Below are 22722 nucleotides of genomic sequence, written 5' to 3'. Positions count from 1 at the left end.
ACGCTCTCATTTGAAACATACCCAACTGATGCCGACACCAGTTGAATGCGCTGACTAAATCTTGTTTAAACCAAAGAGTAATTTGAGTTTCCCTATGTAATGAGAGGCTTCCTTGCTGTTACCACTTTTGCTGCTTTCACTCAACAATTCTGTATGAAATGTGAGTGGGGGACTCACTCAGATTTTTGCTATTGTCTCTATGAAAACACAGATGGTTGTGTGTGTCAGTCATTTATTTAACACCGACACCACGAATTTCTTTTGTATGTATTGTATTTTCATTTTTTTTAAAACATTATACGGCAACAACAATAATCAAATTGTGAACATATAACGGTCCTTTAATTCAAACATTCAACCAGGTATGTTGGAGAAGATTTAAAGACAAACAGCGCACCGCTATCCTACCAAAATTCGAATGCCTGGATTAAATCGCAAAGGAATCACTTGATCGATTATCAATAAAGTTGGTCTGATTTGAACCAAGATGGCGGCCTACGCGTCGCCTCTGACAACAAAGTGTTTGTCACAGTATCTATTGAAAGGGTCAAGTTTAATGAAAAATAGAAGTTGGTGTTGTAAGGTCATTGTTGTTAGAGGTAAGTGCTTGAGTTAAGAGGAATAACTCGTTTTCAACATAGCCCAGCCGACCTTGGTAGTAGTGTTAGCATGCTGTCACGTTAACATCGGGCATTAGCCCAGTTAGGTAACAGAAGTGTAAAGCAAGCTTGTTCAGTGAAGCAAACTTAAACGTTACGAAGCAAATAAACCGCATGCCTTAGCGCACTGTGCATTGAACGTTACAAAAATGTCCACAATAAGTACTCCGTTCTAGATTTTTTGCATTTATGGGGCACTCTGTGTCAGCTGTTATATTTTAATTAATGTGTAATTAACAGTCTTTTTTTAACGTAGCCGGTTAACAGACCATGTCAATACCAATGACATGATTGTCTAAGCTAGAACAGAAGTAATTTGCTTCCACAATGATGTGTCTGGCGTGTCTTCTGCAGGTTGCACAACAAGGAGAGGGTCTGAGTTTACTGCAAACGCCAACCATGCTGCACAGAAGTCCAGTGTCCTTCTGGACTACTACGAAAGTATGGTTAGGTCCGGTTCACTCCGAGAGGACATACACCAGAGATCCGTCCTTCTTCAGTTAGAGCAGTTGCAGGGAGTTATAAGGGCATACGACAATACTCCACGATTTAAGGTGAGCGACAGGGACATTAAGGTAAATCGACAACGGCATGTTGAAGATTCGAAAGCAAGTGACGCAAAGCACAAAACTCAAGTGACCGAAGCCGAACAGGTAGGATAATTGAAACTCTGATGCAGTTGCACCAATTGATTGGCTTGACTTGTAGAGCTAGGTGTGACCATAATGTTACGCTGAGAAAACAATTCTGCGATGAAACGATTGTCATTTGTAGGCAATTCCATTTACACATGCCATGATTAGATAAGTTGACACCAACCTTTAGTTTGTTTTATTTGTGCCCAAAAAGTTGTATAAGCCCCTTCCAGCCAAGACAAAACTGTGTGACATGAGATTGAAAATGTTCAAAAAAGGCCTTGCCAACTGATCATACTAAAAGATAACATTAACAAACCACTGTTGCTTGTTGACCACTGTCTTGACTAATTAAAACACCCCAACTGGATATTTTATTAGAGACTACAAAAACATGAGCTGAACATTTGTGCAGCACCCGCACACAGTTGATTAGACAGAAAAGCACCCAGTGTCATTACTTTCACAGGGAGCCGCCCATAAACAACCCCAGCACGGATCTGATGATGCGAGCGAAAGGGGGTCTGCTCCACTGTCACAAAGCTTTGTCTGTAGTGTGCCCTCACCTCCTGGGGCTGCCGTTTGTTTGTTTGTTTTAATAGGTCATAGAGAGGCTTTTTGGGGAGGGTATGAGGGAGGGAGAGGATTTGTCTCAGACACACACACACACACACACACACACCACCTAACGGGACCTTTGGATCGAGGGGCGGTCCCTGGCCCCCCTGCTGTGCGGAGAAATGGGGACCCCCTCTCCACCCCATCCCGAACTCCCACCCTTCCGCGACTGCTCTCTCCACGTTAATGAGGGGGTCACCATTGTCTGGGACAGTGTTTTTGTTTCACTTTTTAATTCTGGGAGACACACTCACACACACTCGCTCGCTCACACTCACATGCACGCACACACACAACAGCTCTTATGCAGTTATGTGAGCTTGAATTGGGTCACACTGCGACGTTGGGAGAGAGCTTTGGCTCTGTGCTCCATCGCCTTTGTCTCTGTGGGAGAAGAGACTCTCTCTGGCTTTTATCAACCCTATTTGAGCTCCTATCTGTCTCTCAGTTGAAGTCACCATCCACTAGTTCAGACGTGGCATATGCATCTTTTCTTGCTCACTTCAACTGCTTGGTGATAATAGCGACAGGCAGCAACTTGGTCAAGTAGAGCGTTGGTAAAGTTGCACCCACAAAAACTGTAAGGCAATTCAATTCAGACTACACAGCCTACATTTACTCAGAGCTTATCTGTTTCTTTTTGCCGTTCCATGACTGATGATTATGATATCATCATATGATAAAGAAGTAAAGGTGATGGACTGATAAAAGTTGTTTTTCAACTCTTCAAACAGAGCCACCGAGGTCTTGCTTGGCAGAGTGTCAGCAAATGAACTTTTTGCCCCAGCGGCCCTCATGGCTGTGCCCCCTGGCCGTGCGGTCCCCTGGGCTAAAGTTGAGCGCGCCGGCCGCTCTGAGTCTAGCCCCTGTGTTTGGCCAGTCTGCCGTAACGGGCCCGCTGCCACCGCGCAGTCGCTGGCCACGGAGAGTTCTGGAAGTCAGTGAGAAGTCACACGCTGTCATGCCAGAGAGACACGGCTGGCTGCGCTCTGGTTTCTCGCCCCTTTTATTTTTCGCTGTCTCTTTCTTGCTCTCTCTCTCTCTCTCATTCAGACTCATCCAGTGCTTGCTTTCTCCACCTCTCTGTTTATCTCTCTCGCTCTCATTTTTCTCTCCATCTCTCTCTTTCTCCCACTCTCTCTTTCTTTCTCGCTGCGCTGCTCTTTCTCCATCTCACTAACTCACCACACTCTCGTTCTCTCTTGCCACTCTCTTCCTCCATCTCTCTCTCCGCTCCTCTTGTTTTTGGCTCTGAATATGCCTTTGTCCATGGCTGTTTGTGCTTGATGAGCCCACCACAGACCCATGAAGAGCAGAGACAAGGGTTCTCTTAACTGACTCGGAACGGAATGTGACACACAGTTACCGGAGAGACGCAGCAGAGGAACAGTATTGTGACACTCTGTGAGCATCTATGAGGGTTGTGTTGCAATTCTGTTATTTGACCTGTAGGGTGACTTAAACAGTATTTCAGATTGTAGCCTATATTCAGTAGGGCCTAGCTCTAGCTTACCGATTGGTGCGGAAAGTGGAAGAGGTAGGGGAGTGAAGTTCCATCAGAGAGAGAAAAATAAATTAATAATAATAATAAATTAATAATTAATAATAGTTTGAAAAAGATAAACGGTGAGAGCGGAGTAATATGTAGCCTACAAAACACGAGCTGCATCAAAATCAGCCATAGACCTATATTTGTTTACTTATCTTCCTCCACCTCTTCCTCATCCTCATATTCCTTCTTCAAGGATACCCAGAAGCGCTCTTGCCTGGGAAGCATGCCACTTACTATAGGACAGATGCAAGTGGCAAAGAGCAGGCTTATGTTGGATGTCTTGAGTAGACCTAATATGTTGACAAGTCATGCAACAAACAAATATGAATATGATGTAATATTATGAGTTTTAAATTATTAGCATTATTTGTGTGTGTGTGTCACAGGCCCACTCGGAAATGGTTTATTCTTATGTTATATATGTAGATGTTAAAGTTTATTCCCCTTTAAGCCAATTGCCATGTAAGTCCTATGAAGTTCAAAGGGCAGCTGTATCACCAAATTAGGTGATATTTCAGCACTGTTTAGATGGACAGCGTCTGTTAAATACTACTTAAGACCAGGGCCTCGTTCGTCGTAAGTGCTTAAGTTAAGTCGATCAATTGTCCCATTAGCCAGTTTGAATTACCGAGATGATTGAGGACAGGATATATTGCTTCGTCCAAGGCTGATCCGCGGTCAAATCATGTTGTTAATTTGAACCAGACTAAACTTATCAGGGCAATTGCGCGTGCACGTCCTACTTCTAAAGGTGGAAGGGTCGATCACCAAAACCATGATTTTTTTAACGGTACAATGGCTACTAAACTCAAAGAAAGAGCCTCTTTTTTTTCTCCGCTGGCGAGCAGGAGATGATCATGAACGCTTATGAAGAATACAAGACCATAATCATGGCAAAATCCAACACCGCCAGCGCTGCGAGAGCAAGATAAGAAGCTGTGTATGGGGCGATATCTATCTATGTATGTATAAAGTATGAAGTGTGACTATAGTCCAGTGGGTAGAAAAGTCGGTTTGAAATTACAAAGTTGCTAGTTCGATTCCCCTCACCTCCTTACCAAGTGTAGTTTTACATTTCCTTATAAGTCGCTTTGAATCTGCTAAATGACTAAATGTATTAATAAGAAATTCAATAAATTGAAGCAGTGGAAAGAAATTGTGTGTATTTCTCTCTATTCTTATCATGAGTCCACCTTAATCATTGTCTACAATAATGATATGCTATGGTGTACTAATAACACTGTCATATAATTATGAGTGCTTTGTTCTCCGCATTGCCGACACTACAAAACTGCAAGACAGTCAATGCTCGGCTGTTGCGTGTGGTGTTTGCAATAAATGGCTGGAGAAGGTCCATAATAAATTATTCCTTGTCGGCTGAATCGGTGGCGCTCATACAAGAACTCATCATGATGGAATAATGGATCTTGGCGATCGCAAAGAACTCTCTCGACAAGTGTGACGAAGGCTAATCTAACTAATATCGCTCCTTGGTCAATAGGATCTCTCCTTTTTCCGGGGGTGTGGCAAGCTTATCCAGCTTCACTTAAATTAGCTTGTGTTGGAGCAGGTTGGAGCAGGTTGGAGCTAATTGATGTGATGCTATGGTGATTTATCCAAAGTTGCTTCCACGAACCTGAAAATTATCTCGGTAACTCGCTAAATGAGCTACGACAAACGGGGCCCAGGTCATAAGTGTTCGCATGACGTGCTTGTTTGGGCAACGCGTGTGAATTTTTTTTCTAGAATTGCTCGTAGAGAACACTCGTAAACGCTAAGATTCATCGTCATTGGGAAAGTCATGTTGAGTTTCAGGAGTTATGGGCACTTTGCCAACTTCAGTCCTGTTGTAATTGATGTCTTCAAGCTGGATGTCTTCCAGGTGTTTATGACTCCATTATAGGAACTGAATGAAATTATGGTTTCTTCTCTCTCTCTCCCGTGTGTGTGTGTGTGTGTGTGTGTGATCCTAGCTGCCCCCGAAGCCTAAACCACCCAAGGGCTTTTACATCCATGGCAATGTAGGTATGTTGCAATTAGTCTCCATGACAACTACTTTTTCCAAAGTTGTGATGTTCCGGTTTAACTTCAGAGTTCTGGTATTGACAGGGTAGATTTTGTAGAAATTGTCGTGTGTGTGTGTGTGTGTGTGTGTGTGTGTGTGTGTCTGAGTGTCTGAGACAAACCCCCTCCCAAAAAAAGCCTCTCCTTCTGACCTATTAAAACAAACAAACAAATGGCAATTATTTATTGCATTATCTCTCCAGCTCAGATATTTGTCAACTGAGAGTAATTCAAATTTATAGATAGAAATACGAAATAAAATGTCTTTAATAGTTAAAAGTTCCATGAATAGTCACTATTAGAGTCAATATTTGACTCTATCAGTCACTCTGACTGTTTGCCTGACTGTCTAGAGTGTTGTTGCATTGAGCGTTATTTTGTTTCTAAACCAGGCACTGGGAAAACCATGCTGATGGATATGTTCTTCTCTCACGTTGAGAACAGTCGCAAAAAGAGGGTCCACTTCAACGCCTTCATGCTGGACATACACAAACGTCAGTCTGCTTTGGTTCTTCACAAATAAACAGATTTCGGATAACTTTACCTTTACCTTTACCTGTGTGTGTGTGTGTGTTTGGCTTACAGGGATCCATCGCCTGAAGCAATCCCTGCCAAAACGGAGCCTCGGCAAAATGACAGTCTACGACCCCATTGCGCCGGTTGCCTTGGAGATCAGTCAGGAGAACTGCCTCTTGTGCTTCGATGAATTTCAGGTGAGTTTACAGTTGTCTTGACTCTCTCTCTCTCTCTAACACACACACACACACACATACCACTTAGCTTTTGTCATTGTCTAAACATTGATCTCATTATATTTGTTACTCAGACTTGTTACTAAGATTTTCCTGCAGCCAGCTTTTGCCAAAGTTGCACATTTTGTACAGCTTGCTCTACCAGTTGATTTAAAGGACGAGGGTTGAGATGAGACCAGTGAAACAGTGTGGAGCCACCTAGTGGATAATGTAAATACATACGACACAATATTTAACATCACTGTAATCTTAAAGTAGGAGCAGAGGAAGGAGACCACAGTGTCCCGACAAACACGCAGACACACACACACACATCCTCAGAACTTTCTTGGCAGTTAACAGTTACAGCCTGTTCTTGCCGAGTTGTAATTTGTTTTAATTGCCGGCATGCATTTCTAAATATTGCTTTGTTCTCTCTTGTCTTTCTGATTCTCTCTCTGTTTCTGTCACTCACTTGTTCACTTGTGTACTGTCTTTTCCCCCCGCTCACCCTGTTGCTTGATCTCAGTATAAAGGAAATTAAGGGTACATTTTAAGTATTTATCCTATTCTGTTGTATTTGATTTTATTTACGGTGTGGAAGTGAAATCTTTGCTATGTGGACCAACATACTTTCGTGTGCTCTTTGTGTATGAGTGTGTGTACCTGTGGGTTTGTACCTATCTCTCACACACACACACACACACACACATTGTGTTTGTGATGCATAGGTAAGACTCGACACCAATCAGAGTCATCGGCCACTCCGCTATGCAGATGAGCTGAGGGAGGAGTGTGTGTATGTACACACACCTACACTTGCTTAAGAGAGTGGTAGCGCGGGGCGACGAGATTGAGCAGGTCATCCTCATCTCTCTCTCTCTCTCTCTCTCTCTCTCTCTATCTCTTTCTCTCTCTGTCTCTCTCATGCTAATGACATTTCTCCATTCTCTGCCTTAGCACTTCATCATTATCAGTAATTTGTAGCCTTCCCCCTTTTTGTCCTTGGCGCTCTCCTAATGAGTGGGCAGGCATTGAGACAAGGATCGAGGGAGCGGGAGGAGAGCGAGAAGAGAGAGCAAAAGAGCGGGGGAGAAAAGGAGATAGAAAACAAATGCCTTGGCGGCCATTGTCTCGAACCCTCAGCCAGTTGTTGGCTGAAATTGCCGGTCGGCGGAGTCGCGGAAGTAAAAAGGAGGGTTTTTCTCTCTTTGTGTGTGTGTATGTGTTTTCGTGTGTGTGTGTGTGTGTTGGGGTGTCATGGGGGGATCAAAAGATCTTAATTTGGCACCGGCGAGCATCGCACAAAAGTGACTGCTTTTCTGCCGGCGTAATTGGATGCTCATTTAAATATCCGCAGCCATTTGTTTTCTCTGCCGCTCACAACGACGACGCACAAGTGCTGCAACTAAGCGGTTCCCCCTCTCTCTCTCTCGCTCTCTTTCTCTCTCTCTCTCTCTCTCTTTCTCTCCCTCTCTCTCTCCCTCTCTTGTTCCCAATCCTGCAATCAATACACTTGGTGTGTATGAGTGTGTGTGTGTGTGTGTGCGAGTGCGTAAGTGCGTTGGTGCCTGCATGAAAAACAAATACAGGTTGGATGAAAAGGTCATAATTAACCGACTCCTTTTGAAACTGGGATGTGTGGGTGGGGTGGGGGGGTACAGCTAGAAGAAGCGCCGTTTTTCTTTCAGGCCCCCACGCCTGGGCCTTTGTTTTTACCCTCGTTGGGGGCAGACCCCCCCCCCCCCCCATCCCGGGCTAATGGAGCTGGATGGGGTAAAATAGAGGATACTTCAGTCGAAGAAAAACACCATATGTTCAGGGTATGGCACACGTACGTGCCTCCTCAGCCTTGCACTCGTGTGTGTGTGTGTGTGTGTGTGTGTGTGTGTGTGTGTGTGTGTGTGTTTATTCACGTGAAGTAGTGGGGTGACACTACCACACGCTCTCTCACTCTCTTCCTCTTTCTCTCTCTCTCTCAGGCACACACACACACACACACACACATACAGTGCCCTAATGAACTTCTGATATTACTCATTGCCACAGAGCAGATCATGTACAGTTTGTGTGGAGTGAAGGCTGGTGTTCTGTGTGCTGGCCGCAGAGCATGTCTTCCACATTCATCACTCCTACAGAGTTTGTGGCACAGAGAAGCACTTCTTATGCGCCTTATACAAAACTACAACATCCTGAGAGAGGGAGATGTTGGGAAAGAGAGAAGGAGATAGGGAGATGTTGGGAAAGAGAGAAGGAGATAGGGAGATGTTGGGAAAGAGAGAAGGAGATAGGGAGGCGTTGGGAAGGAGAGAGGGAGGCGTAGGGAAGGAGAGAGGGAGACGTTGGGAAGGAGAGAGGGATAGAGGGAGATGTTGGGAAGGAGAGAGGGATAGAGGGAGATGTTGGGAAGGAGAGAGGGATAGAGGGTGAAGACGTAGTGACTGATGATAATGATAGATAGAGTGGAGAGGTAGAGATAGATAATGGATGGATAGATAAATGTATACATTGATGGATGAATAGATGTATAAATCAATAGATAAATGGATGGATGGATAAATAAATAAATAGATAGATGTATGGATAGAGAGAGGAGTAATGAGATGGAGAGATCTCTCCTGCACTGACTGACCAGGATGCTCTTTATTGGGTGTGTAATCTTGCAGCTCTCATCCCCTGCAGAAGTGTGTGTTTGTGTCCGAAAGAAAGAGAGAGTGTGTGTTTTTCTGTGTGTTTAAAAACGAGCACGAAGAGAGGGTGCAGCAGGGTACAACGACCGTACGATGACAGTAATGAAGATGAAGATGAAGACGATGAAGATGAGTGGGAAGAGGAGGATATCGACCGTGACTGTAGTGGCGATGATGACTACGACGACGATGATGATGGTGATGATAATGAAACAGCCACTCGTCCTCCGGCTTTGTAGGATTCAGGGACGGCCATGCCAAGCCCCTCCACTGCACAATAGTGGATACATCTGTGTGTGTGTGTGTGTGTGTGTGTGTGTGTGTGTGTGTGTGTGTTGGAGGCCATCTGGCTGCCATTGTAGCAGCGATTGGGGCCTTCACATTGCCGCGTCTCTGATTTATTTATTTATTTGTCTTTGTCGCCGCTGTGACTTGATTAGCTCGGTCTCACCGGCGGCGCCACTTGTTCTCATTTGCGACAGAAAGCCGCTCGTCCGCATGGCCATTTTGCAGTCAGGTGAAGTGGCTGCATACATATATGTGTGTGTGTGTGTGTGTGTGTGTGTGTGTGTGTGTGTGTGTGTGTGTCTTCTATTTGGCTGGGGTGCCATTCATTTGTGATGGATTGGATAGGAGACCTTGGCCAATCTAGAAAAATAGAATCACCTGGTACTCATGCAGAAACACACACACACACACACACACACACACACACGAGAAGAGAGAGTGCATCCATGCTGTTGTCAGGAATAATTGTTTAGTTGTAAGCAGATGTCTAATCCTATATTGTGTGTGTGTGTGTGTGTTTGAAACCCTCACCATAATTCTCTCCTTGTTAGAGAGGCATTCTACTTCAGACGAAATGTTCTAATCAGACCTAAGCAGTAGATTTAAGATTATTCTCTCATCGGTCTGTGTTGGGTTTATGTCATCGGTCTGTGTTGGATTTATCTTTGTCCACCCCCCCCCCCCCCCCCCTCTTTCTTTATGTATCTATCTGTCTATATGTCTGATGTCTGTCCGTCTGTCTGCCAGCCTGTCTATACTTATCTATAACTACCTTATCTATCGTTCTCTCATTTGCTCTCTCTCTCTCTCTCTATATATATATTTATATTTATTTTCCTCTCTCTCAGGTGACAGACATTGCAGATGCCATGATCCTGAAGCAGCTGTTTGGGACTCTCTTCCGGTCTGGTGTTGTGGTGGTGGCCACCTCCAACCGCCCACCTGATGGTGAGGATCATGCGCTTAGAGTTGATTGTGTATGAATATGTGTGTGTGTGTGTTTTGTTTTTCGTTTGCGTTGTGCAGGGTTTAACTTAAGATCTTGATATTTGTTAGAGCGTGTGTGTGTGTGTGTGTGTGTGTGTGTGTGTTTTGTGTTTCGTTTGCGTTGTGCAGGGTTTAACTTAAGATCTTGATATTTGTTAGAGTGTGTGTGTGTGTGTGTGTGTGTGTGTGTGTGTGTGTGTGTGTGTCCTTCTTCACACTCCTTTGGTGAAACACAGTGAGTTGCACTTTCCCCTCTTTCCCTACGTGTGCCGTAAAGTCAGGACTTGCTGGAAACTCTGCTCTCCTCTCAAGTTCTATTCCGGTTCTGCACGTTCTCCAATGTCAGAGTCTCTATTCTTCTGACCTCTCCCTTCTTTTGTGTGAGCCTCTCTTTCTTCTCTCTCCATGCTTAAGGTGTGCATTCTGTAATCTGGAGTGGGGTCAGGGTGACACTGCTCTCTATTTCAGATGCCCCCCCCCTCTCCCTTTTTTCTCTCTTTGTCTTTTCTCTCTCTTTTCTCTCTCTCGCTCTCCATTGCACTTCTCTCTTTTCTCTTACCTAACCTATGGGTCGTTCTATATTATTCCCTAATCTGCACAGATAAACAATCTATTCAAAACAGAAAACACCAAAGCGTATTTTTCAAAAATCTGCATCCAAATCATAAACATGTTATTTGAGGAATTTGAAATCTGTTTGTAAGACGGAAACAAACTAATCGGAGGAATTCGACTGGATAACTATAACGTTTCTGTGCCCAGTGGGAGATGTCAGTAAATGAGATCACATGTCCTTGAGGCTTACCAGGCTTTTATTCCCTACCGGCCCTCTGCGTATATTCTCTCTCTTGCTCTTTTTGACACTGACCTTCAAAGTCACACACACACACACGCAGACAAACGCATGCACACACACACACACACACACACACACACACTCAAGCCAGTGTCAGGTGTTCACCTGTGGAGCCTTTTCAACGAAGGGAGGAAAAGTGGTAAATAGGTCTAACAAATGTACTCTTTCTTTTTCATTCTCATATAAAAGCACTCACATTCATATGCTCACACACACACACACACACACACACACACAGTCATAAACACACATATACACAGATTGGCTCGCACATAAACACACAAACACACACACTGAGTCATAAACACACACGCACACAGACTGGCTCACACATAAACACAGACACACACATACACTTACACACACACACTGTCCCTCCCTTACTCTTGCCATTTAGCCGCTGGGGCTGCATCTCCTCGAGGCTTAACACACCTGACATTAAAGCGCTTGTTGTTGTTTTGAGTGACGCAGCCGGTTACAAAACGGCACGGATCATTTTATAGCGGCGCATGAAGAATAGAAGTGAGTAACTCTTTAATCTCTCCCTCTGCGCTCCCTCCCTCCCTCGCTCCACCTCTCCTTCCTCGCTCCCTCTCTCCCGCTCTCCTCTGCCTCATTGCGTATTCAAATGCTTTCAATTTACCTACAGCTCAGCTCAGCTCAGCTTAGATGCTCTAATTCATCCATTTACGAAAAACAAAACAAAGGACAGGAAAGGACGGAGAAATGGAGAGAGATGAAGAGATGAGGGGAAGTGAAGTGTCGTCCTTCTGACATCTTTTCACGACAGCCAGGAGCATGGGTGGGTGGGGGTGGGGGTGGGGTGGGGGAGGGGGGGGGGGGGGGGGACGAGACTGTTGTGCCCCCCCACCAATCTACCCCGCCAAACAACTGCACGCATCAAGTGGCCTTGTTGTGGATGCGGGTGTTGCATAAAGACGTGCTGTCCTGACATTAGGGGCCTGATGAGGGCCGACTGGGGGTTGGGGGGGGGGGGGTCGGCGATGGGGGTCGGCGTAGAACAAAGCGCCCGTGCAGCGGCGAGAGAAACTTTAATAGTGCCGGCGGTGGTGGGAGCTAACAACACTTTACTTAGACTCTTTTTTTTTTTCTCTCTTTTTTTAATTAGACAACTAATGGAAGGTCGGCGCACAGATGAAAGACTGCTAGACGCTCTCGGTCATTGATGTGTGGAGACAGTGAGGGGGAGAGGGAGAGGGAGAGAAAGAAGGATAGAGGGAGATGCTCTTTTTCTGGTTTCTTTGCAGAGTGTTTGTCCTCACACTCCTCTCTGGCCTCTCCGAGAGCCGGATGAGAAGAAGAGAAAGAGGAGGAAGAGAGAGATGGAGAGGAAGAAAGAGGAATGGATAGAAATAGGGGGATGTATAGTCAAGGAGGAAAGAGGGATGGAGAGATGGGAATGGGGGGATGATATGGTCAAGGAAGAGAGGGAATTTGGGGGCATTTGGCTATCTAGCTGGGAGACTTATGTCTATAAGGAGTAAATCAAGAACTGTCTGGTTCAAATAGAGAAAGAGATAAAGAGGGAGAGGTCAAGAAAAAGAGAGAAACAGAAATAAAGAAGGATGGCGAGAGAAGAGCGAGAGAGAGAGAGAGAAAGAGAGAGAGTTGTGTAGTTAAGTGGAGTCTAAGCAATTTCCTAATGGAACGTAGCGATCCTCCTGATGAAAGGGCATAAAGGGAAGCAGTTTAGCACTGAGCAGACTTGTGAGCCGCCTGTCCTTGGAGGCTATTGATTGGGAGTTAAATCTGCAGCCTGCTCCACTATTGTACTTTCCCAGGAAAGCACAGCACCGAGTTTTAAAAACCAAACCTGCAGGCCAGTGTGTGTTCTCCTGTAGCAGCCATTAGGCAGGGTGAATGGCCTAGGCTATCAGAAATAATTTGTATTTTTATGTGTGTGTGTGTGTGTGTGTGTTTGTTGGTGGTTGTGTGTGTGTGTGTGTGTGTGTGTGTGTGTGTGTTTAACTCCATTTGGTTGTGTGTTTAACTCAATTTTGTCATGCCTTAATCACATCCTGAAATTAATCCTGAAATCCTGGATGAAAAAACACATCCTTCTCTGCTCCTGTCACAGATCACATATTCACATTTCAAACTCACACACAAATGCTGTCTCAGTCAGTCGCAAGAATACACACACACACACACACACACACACACACACACATCATGATCACAACCCACTCTCTTACATATTTGGCCCTCAGAAGCTTGACCAGGTGTGTGTGTGTGTGTAAGCAGGATGCTCCAGATGTAATTTGCTCTCGCTGAGCTAATTGAGGCGGTGTATTCAGCTTGGTGACAGTGTCATTGTGTGTGTGTGTGTGTGTGTGTAGACTGAGGGAGCATAGTGTCTGTGTCTCATTGTTTGGGAATGTAATGAATTTCATGTGGGGCCGCCTGGCTGTCCACACAGCCACTGAAGCCAGCAGAGAGAGAGAGAGAGAGAGAGAGAGAGAGAGAGAGGGGCAAAAGAAAAACTCAATTTCTGCCTCTCCTCGTCCCTTTTGTCTCTTATCCCCTCCCGTTCTGGACCTCATCAATAGCCACTTTATCTGCCAATCAGAGGAGGAGAATGATGTTATTAGGGGCTAAAGAGCAGTGATGATACTGAATCTCTCTCTCTCTATTTCTCTTCATCGCGCTCTCTCTCTCTCTCTCTCTCTCTCTCTCATATTTCTCTTTATCGCTCCCCCCCTCCTGTCTCTTAATCTCTCTCTCTCTCTCTCTCTTTCTCTCTCACTCTCTCTGTGTCTTTTCAGAGCTCTACAAAAATGGTCTTCAGAGGGCTACCTTTGTGCCTTTCATCCACGTTCTCAAGGTAAAGACAAAGTCATTCGCCTCCTGTTCATTCATCTGTTCTCTCTCTCCCTCTCTCTTTCCCTCTTTCGCTGGCCTCTCTCACTCTGTCCATCCACCCCTCCCTCTCTAGCTTCGGTGTCCGGCTCGTTGTTTTTTGATGTGTTTTTTTTTTGTCTACCTTGGTGTTACATACACTCACACATTCACACACACACATGTATACACACACACACACACCTACACGCATTTATACACATGACCAGCATGAGAGGGAAAAAGGCACCTTTGATCGTACCTGGAGATGCGAAAGCAGAGACAAATAGAGAGATGGTAAGTGAAAGAGTGAGTACGTGAAAGAGAAAGAGAGAAGAGAGGGGAGAGAGAGAAAGAGAAAAGAGGGGAGAGAAAGAGAGAAGGGGAGAGAGAGAGAGAAAGAAAGGAGGGGGAGAGAGAGAGAAAGGGAGGCTTTCAGAGCCCTGAGCGTAGGCAGGGAGGAATGAGACAGGCCTGCTTGCATTTCAAAGTGAGCGAGAAGCAAGGAAGGCAGCGACGCTCGCAACTGCTTTGCAATTTAATGGCATTATTGTAAGCAGGTATCTGTGAGGCCTGGCCGCCAGTCGGGGTAATTATCAGTGTGTGTGTGTTTACGTGTGTGTGTTTGTGTGTGTGTGTGTGTGTGTGTGTGTGTGTGTGTGTGTGTGTGTGTGTGTGTGTGTTTGTGTGTGTGTGTGTGTGTGTGTGTGTGTGTGTTTGTGTCTGTGTCTGTGAGAAAGAGGCAGCATCATAATCACTGAATCAGTGCCAAACATTTTACTGCATGCAAACACACACACACACACACGCGCGCGTTCACATACACAAACACATTCTTACACATTTTAGTTGATTTTTTTCTTGTTTAAAACAGAATTCGAGAAACAAATTGATATGGAGTTTTGGTTTACATCAGTCACACATGCAAACACACCCCTTTCACATTCACACAAACACACATATGCATACAGACACAGACACCGGAAATACAATGGTAAAAATCTGTAATTGTAAACTGAGAAACATTGGACCTCATTCTTCTTAAATATCTTCTTAAGAAACTTCGTAAGACCAACCCTAAGAAAGATCCCAGCCAGATTCATGTGTGCACACAGAATCCACAGGCAACTCGAAAAAAACTTGAGATGATCAAAATCATGTCAAAGCGGAACGCGAACACCGGTGATGCACCAGCCAGTAAACGCAGACCTAACTTCACCGGTGCAGAGATGGAGGTACTGTTGCAGAATGTATATGTGTCCATTCTATTCCACTATGGCTATATCCACACGATTTGAGTTAAGTGCTTTATTTATTTAATGCCATTTGCAGTGTTCGTGTAGTGCTTTTATTTATTTTAAGACTTCAATATGCCTCGTAGAATCATGACCATAAATGTGAAAAGTAATTATTAATGATACAAATATTCTCGTATTTATTATTGTTATAATTATTTAAATCCGATGATGTCTGTAGAATTGATGTGAACGCAATCACCAATGCTTTCTCACAAATTCAGCCCTTAAACACATGGGCACAGTCCAATCTGGCCTATCTACGACTGCTTTTCCGCGTTCTTAAATCCTGTTCTTAGCTAAGAACGAATGCCAGAATGGTCCCTGGAACTTCGTAAGTGGAGTTAAGAAGACATTTCTTCTTAACTTTTTCTTAACTGCGTTCAAGAATGAGGTCCATTGATCCCTCTGCTGTTTTAGAGACACACACAGGCTGAATATTAGAGCGTTACTCTAATGACGCATGTGTAACGCTAGTCATCATCAGAGCTGTGCAGATGTGCCTTTGGCTTGACAAACAGCACTGTGATATCTTCTATGTCTTAACTGATGTCCTGTGGAATCGACTAGAGGACAAAGTAAAGGTGTTTATGAGCCGAAAGGCGGGTTACAAATGTTTAATGATGTTATAACATGGTCACATGGAAGGTGGTGTCCCAAATTGTCCCACACAGACTTAATAGTCGTCCCACATTTGGTCTGTTAGCATCTGGTCACTATAGTGACAGATGCTAGCACCTGTGGGTTTTAGACTCCTCGCTAGCACGCCTGCCTCCCATGTGCGAGTTTGAGTCTGTTGCGAGACTGTGCTTGTCTGCACAACGCAGGTTACACGCGTACGGCTCAGTATAGCAGTTAGTTAGTGAGCCTGCTGTGGATACAGTGGACCTCAACCCCCCCCCCCCCCCCAATAAACATATGCTTTATCAGATGATGAAACAGATTCATTAACGGAACGGAAGTAGATCCACTTCACAAACTAATAAAAACATACAGGAAACAATAGGAAACGAGCCCGCTACCCCATTTCAGATTGCTGGATTTTGAGGGTCTTGAAGTGAATAAAAACCTTAAGTTTGAAACCAATTTAACATTTAAAAAAAAACATTTTTTTTTAAAAAAGCTTTGGGGATATGAAACCGTGGTGTTGTTAGCCCCTTGCGCTACCAGTAAAGCACCAGGAGCACTTAAGGGCATAATGACCGGTGTGTAATCACCACTGGCCTCCCTCAGGGGGAGATGTTTTTTTTCACACAGGTGGGCTGTACAGGAACTTTCTGGGTCAGCGATTGTGGTCTGCGAGAACCTGTGGTTCTCTGAGCCACCACCCCCCCACACCCCCGTCCCCGTCCTCCGCGCCCCCTCCCAACCCCCTGTCGTCCTCCGCGCCCCCATGCAGTCTAGCCTGATCAGAGCTCTGAGGTCCTCTTCTCTCAAGACCCCTGCCCAGCCCCCAGCTCTCCTTTTGTTTGGACATCTGGTTTTAGGCTGTCCTCAATGATGCCTGACCCAAATAAGGGTGTTTGGGATGGCCCTATGTGTCTCAACCTCAGCATGTTTTGTGTTTGTGTGTGTGTAAGGGTGACTGAGTGAGAGTGTGAGTGTGTGTGTGTGTGTATGTGTGTGTGCGAGAGAGAGAAAGAGTGTGTGTGGGAGTGTGTGTGTCTGACAAAGAGTTGGGACCTCTGTGACCTTCTCTCTTCTGTTTTAGGGGTTAATCCCCCAGACATTGACGTCTTCACTGTTCAATTAACTTTTGATTTGCAAGGACTCCTCCTTATTCACCTGCTTGTCTCCACCCCCTTGCTTCATTTCTTTTTTCTTTTTTTCTTCTTCTCCTCCTCCTCCTCCTCCTCCTCCTCCTCCTCTCCTCTCCTGGTGTTTTTAAATATGAATATATACAGTGGGGAAAATAAGTATTTGACCCCCTGCCGATTTCGCAAGTTTGGCCACTTGCAAAGAAATGTGTGATCTATAATTGTAATGGTAGGTATATTTTAACAGTGAGAAATAGAATATCAACAAACAAATCCAGAAAACTGCATTTTATAACATTTTTGACTTTATTTGTATTAGATGCAGAAAATAAGTATTTGAACCCCCAAGCAAACAGCAAGAATTCTGGCTCCCAATGACCAGTTATGTGCCCAAGAAGCACACAGATTAGTCCTCATTAGGCTTAACAAGGTACACCTGATCTCAACTGGTGACGTGTATAAAAGAAACCTGTCCAAATAATCATACTTCACACCTTCAACCTCACCACCATGGGCAAGACCAAAGAGTTGACCAAGGACATCAGAGATAAGATTGTAGACCTGCACAAGGCTGGAATGGGTTACAAAACCATCGGCAAGCAGCTTGGTGAGAAGCAGACAACTATTGGTGCGATTATTCGTAAATGGAAGCAACACCAAACAACTGTCCATCGCTCTAGGTCTGAGGCTCCATGCAAGATATCCCCTCGTGCGGTATCGGTGATCATCCCAAAGGTGCAGAATAACCCCAGAACTACACAGGGAGAGCTTGTGAATGATCTCAAGGCAGCTGGGACCACAGTCACCAAGAAAACCATTGGCAACACACTACGCCGTAATGGTTTGAAGTACTGCAGAACTCGCAAGGTCCCCCTGCTCAAGGAAGCACATGTACAGGGCCGTCTGAAGTTTGCCAATGAACACTTGAATGATTCTAAGGAGGATTGGGAGACAGGATGTGGTCAGATGAGACCAAAATCAAGCTCTTTGGCATCAACTTGACTTGCCGCGTTTGGAGGGGGAAGAATGCTGAATATGACACCATCCCCACCGTCAAGCATGGAGGTGGAAACATTATGCTTTGGGGCTGTTTCTCTGCCAAGGGTACAGGACGACTCCACTGCATCGAGGGGACTATGGATGGGGCCATGTAATGTGGAATATTGGGCTTGAACCTCATTCCCTCATTCCCTCCCATTGAAAACGCAAGCTTAAGGATTTGGAGAGGATCTGCAAAGAAGAGTGGACCAAAATCCCTCCTGAGATGTGTGTAAACCTGGTGACCAACTACAAGAAAAGTCTGACGTCTGTGCTTGCCAACCAGGGTTATTCCACCAAGTACTAAGTCATGTTTTGCTAGGGGTTCAAATACTTATTTTCTGCATCAAATGCAAATTAAGTCATAAATGTTATAAAATGCAGTTTTCTAGATTTTTTTGTTGATATTCTGTTTCTCACTGTTAAAATACACCTACTATTACAATTATAGATCACACATTTCTTTGCAAGTGGCCAAACCTGCGAAATCGGCAGGGGTTCAAATACTTATTTTCCCCACTGTAAATAAATGTGACATGACTTGACTTCTTCTTTCTCTCTCTTTGTCTTATAAAAAGACACATACAGTACATATGTGGCTGCTTACATATCTTAACTTAACTTTAGCCATGCTAATATTTCCATCTCTAACACACACACACACACACACTCATTCTGCCAAACACATCCAACCTTGCCTAGAAAATGAATCACCGGTTTTATTTGATCTTTTTCCTCTTTCCTGCTATACATACATATATGTGCACACGTACCGATCTATCAGGCTTCTTCTCCTGTTGTTTGATAATATTTAGTAATAAGACTGAGGTGGCACTCTCAGACTGGGAGCCCAGCAAGATGTTTCATTACTGCCCTCTACAGGTGCAATGCATACATAACACCCTCTCTAAAGGGCAGACACAGGCCCAGAGCCACCAGACTCGCTGGGGCATCTTTACAAATAGGCCTTAGATCTACACAGTGGTTTACATCTGTTGAAGGATTTTCACTAGGGCTGTCAATAGATAAAAAAAAATGAACTAATTAATCTCACATTTTTTAATTCATTAATCTAGATTAATCGCGATTAAAAGTTTGTTTTTCTTCTACAGTTCTCCGCTGTATGTCGCGCCTCAGTTTTTTTTACTTCCAATGCAAAAGATCTCAATTTCCATACATTGTCAATAAAATGAGCTGTGACACCCCGGTAATTGTCATTGCTGACTGACGTCCAGTGGTCACCAGTAAGGGCGACGCTGGCAGCTTGCTCGAGGAGTTGAATTTACCGTGCTCTCTCGCCATCATACAAGGAATATATGCGAGACACAATGGTGCCACTCAGCGGTAAATCGTAAGAATTGTCCCCTGAAGCAATTCGAATCACCTCAGTCAGCCCACTGACAGTCACCGGCAACCCAAACTGCTAAAGTGTTGGTAACCTTTTCACGGACTCGTCTAGTCATTTTCCTAGAGAAGTCGTGGAGTGTGGGTTGGCGACCATCTAACCTGGGACTGCTTTCTGTCGGGTGTTTTGCATTAAGGTGATGACTTAAAGACAAGCTGCTTCTGTGATAGCTAAATTCAGCTTGACAAATGCTGCATACAACTTTAGTTTTGTCGTTTGTTTACGTCATTTTGCCTCTTAAACAGAAACTTTCCGCCCAACAATCCCTCAGCTCTCTCCATCTTCAACTACCGTCTCGGTCTCTCCTATCTAACTGACTCTAGGCATGCAGCGGTTTCGTGTCAGGGGTCAGGGGTAAACGCACACCGGAAGTAAACAAAGTTGCATTAACTGCGTTAAAATATTTTATCGCATTAATCTCGGCCACAATAATCTCATAGATTAACGCGTTAATTTTGACAGCCCTAATTTTCACACACACACATATACACACTCTTACACAGACACACATGCGCACACTCCTACACAGATACATATGCTCATGCATACACTCTCACACACACACACACACACACATATACACACACACACAAATTTCCGGTGCATTTGGTGTTTTCCTTTTCCAGCCGTTTCTCCTGGCTGATTAGGGGCACTGTGGTAGGGCCTCATGTCACCCTTATGTACCCTGCTTTTTTTAAATGCATCTGCTTTGCTGCCAGTGGGGACGAGTCACAGTGATCTTCAGCTTAGTTGTCATGGTAGGGGATGTGAAAGCAACCTTCCTGAGCACTAGAAACGGCCTCTCGGGCCCCTGCAGAAGGACCATCCATGCTGAAGAGGTTCAACATTATTTATTATGTATTTTTGAAAAGTTCAGGTTGGAGCGTCTTTTTTCCCCCTCTGTGTCTTTTTTTTTCAGTCGTGTGATTTTGGATAGTTTCATGGACACTAACACAAGAAACCACTTCAGTCCAAGCAGAGATAGAAACAGAGAGGGAGAGAGATTGAGAGAAAAAGAGAAGGAGAGAGATTGAGAGCAAAAGAGTAGGAGGGAGATTGAGAGAAAAAGAGGGAGAGATTGAGAGAAAAAGAGATAGTCAGGTAGAACTTTGTGGAATGTGGGCATAAGTGTGACGGAAGGTACGAATGCATTTTTTTTGCATAAATTGATAGTTTAGAGGTTGTAGACTCTCCAGAGAACAAAATACCTTTTCCAAAGTGACCTTCAAGGTCGGATTACGTTCCTTTTTGCCGCACAATAGCTTACACCTCTAAGTCATGTTTTGTATTAAATTAAATAAATTATGGAATTACCATATAGCCTAATGCATGGAGGATTGATCAGTGCATGGTGTGATCATTTTGATCTACAGGTGTACACACCAAATGGCTGCAAAGAAACTCACTCAATGGCAGTTGAATTTACCCATAACAATGAATATTTCAGAAAAACCAAGGTCAACCATCTACTGGAATTATCATTCCTCGTTTATCCAAATAAGAGATGAATAATATCAAATTCAGTTCACCGTTCAGCTGTACTTGTAGAAAAGCTGGCAGTGCCTACCTCTACAACTCCACTGCATCCAGTAGAGCTTGAAATTGTAGATGGTAACGAGGCCATTTACCACACCCTGTGGCCCAAAAACACAACACTGAAGACCTTTGCCGATAACTTCTTGAAGTCATTTGACAGATCCCACGACACCTACATTGTATTTGATCGGTATGAAGAACACTCCGTTAAATCACATGGACGTCAGAGACGGGCTAAGGGCACAACACCAAGACAGTATCTTTTGAGTTCCAACATGACACCCTAGATGTCATTATGAAAAGTGAGAAAAACAAAGCGGCACTGATCCAGTATTTGTGTGATGCAGACAAAACCAATCCATATGTGTGGTTAATTGGAGACAACAGTGCATACAATCATGAAGAGGCTGATGTTAAAGTAATCAGTTATCTTTTGGAGATGTTGCCTCAGAAGAAGCACATTCAAATGTTGGCTGATGACACTGATAATTTGGTCCTCCTTATGTTTTTTATTTGGCTTTACAAGCCTAATGCGCAAATCTCCATGCGTAAATATAACAACAAAGTCATTGACATCAATGCTACGGCTGCAAAATTAGGAGACAAATCTTGTGATTTGTTGGCTGTTCATGCATTGCCTGGTTGTGACAGTGTGTCATCCATATAGCAAAGGGAAAACCTCAGCAATCAATTTGATGCTCAAGAGGGATCTTGATTTGAAGATTTTTACAGATGTAGAAGCTGATGAATGGATTTCCTTTCTTGCCTCTACTTGAGATACATGCTATTCACCAAGAGAAGAGATCCTCCTAAAATAAAGAGTCTTCCTCCAACAAGAGAATGTGCAGTGGAACACATCAAGCGTGCACGGCTGCTTGTCCTTCTGTGGAGAGCTGCTGACAAAAAAACACCTCCCGTGTGTACTGATGATGTATCCCTGTTTGGTTGGATAATAGAGGATGTAAATGTCTGATTGAATGAATGTTTTTTAGAGAGACATTTGATGTTTGTGATGTGTACAAGGCCAGCCCGGCAAAATGTTCTGTATATAGTTGCTTTCAGAATCTGTGAGAAAGTACTACTTTGCTCCCTATAACTTTGTCTATTTCATTAATTGTTGAGGGTTGAGACAATTTGTTAACATGAATTGTCTAAAAACGAAGATGCTCAGCCTACCATTTCAGCGGTGTGACCTAACCGGACTTTACAGATATTCTGTTCTCTGGAGGGACTTGAAATCATTTTTAGCATTTTGTATTGGCATAGTCGTTTTCTGTATGAGAAGAGCTTTCATTTGATACCACACATGATGGGTTTATACAGTAATGTGCATCTAGTTATTTTTTTCAAAAAAGGTGGCGTGGCAGATTATGTCATTTAAAAAAAAAATGCTCAAGGGTGCCGGAGCGGCACCCGTCAGATTCTGAGTCTACAACCCCTAAACTATCAATTTATGCAAAAAAATTGCATTCGTACCTTATGTCACACCTATCCTGGGGTTCTACCTGACTAAGAGGGAGAGAGATTGAGAGAAGAAGAGAGGAAGAGAGATTGAGAGAAAAAGGGAGGGAGGTAGAAAGACAGGAAGCAGGCGTGAAAAGAAGAGAGAGCCAGTTAGTCGGACCCTCACATAGTCCAGTCCCATTTTAGAGTCTTATCAAAGACATAGACAAGCAGGGGGACAGAGACAGACAGAAAGGTGTAAGTAGACCACAAGAAAGATGGAGAGAGGAAGAGGGAGAGAGAGTGAGA

General features: G+C 44.2%; 1 protein-coding gene across 2 annotated transcripts in view; it reads left to right on the top strand.

Annotated features, from left to right (window-relative positions):
- The first annotated feature begins 456 nt into the window (after positions 1–456).
- afg1lb (AFG1 like ATPase b) overlaps positions 457–22722 on the top strand; it is a 40425-nt gene continuing 18159 nt past the window's right edge. Inside the window, exons 1-7 of one of the 2 annotated variants that reach the window (XM_031581114.1) lie at positions 457–599; positions 1014–1312; positions 5438–5489; positions 5921–6022; positions 6114–6241; positions 10086–10185; positions 13867–13925. In XM_031581114.1, the coding sequence (XP_031436974.1) occupies positions 488–599; positions 1014–1312; positions 5438–5489; positions 5921–6022; positions 6114–6241; positions 10086–10185; positions 13867–13925 (852 nt within the window). In that variant the 5' untranslated portion in view covers positions 457–487. Of the gene's footprint in view, positions 600–1013; positions 1313–5437; positions 5490–5920; positions 6023–6113; positions 6242–10085; positions 10186–13866; positions 13926–22722 lie in introns of those variants that run through there. The other variant, XM_031581115.1, reaches the window with a different exon arrangement.

The sequence above is a fragment of the Clupea harengus genome, chromosome 15, assembly GCF_900700415.2.
Source record: "Clupea harengus chromosome 15, Ch_v2.0.2, whole genome shotgun sequence".
In the NCBI taxonomy this organism is placed as follows: Eukaryota; Metazoa; Chordata; class Actinopteri; order Clupeiformes; family Clupeidae; genus Clupea; species Clupea harengus.
This window is presented reverse-complemented; position numbering and strand designations above follow the sequence as displayed.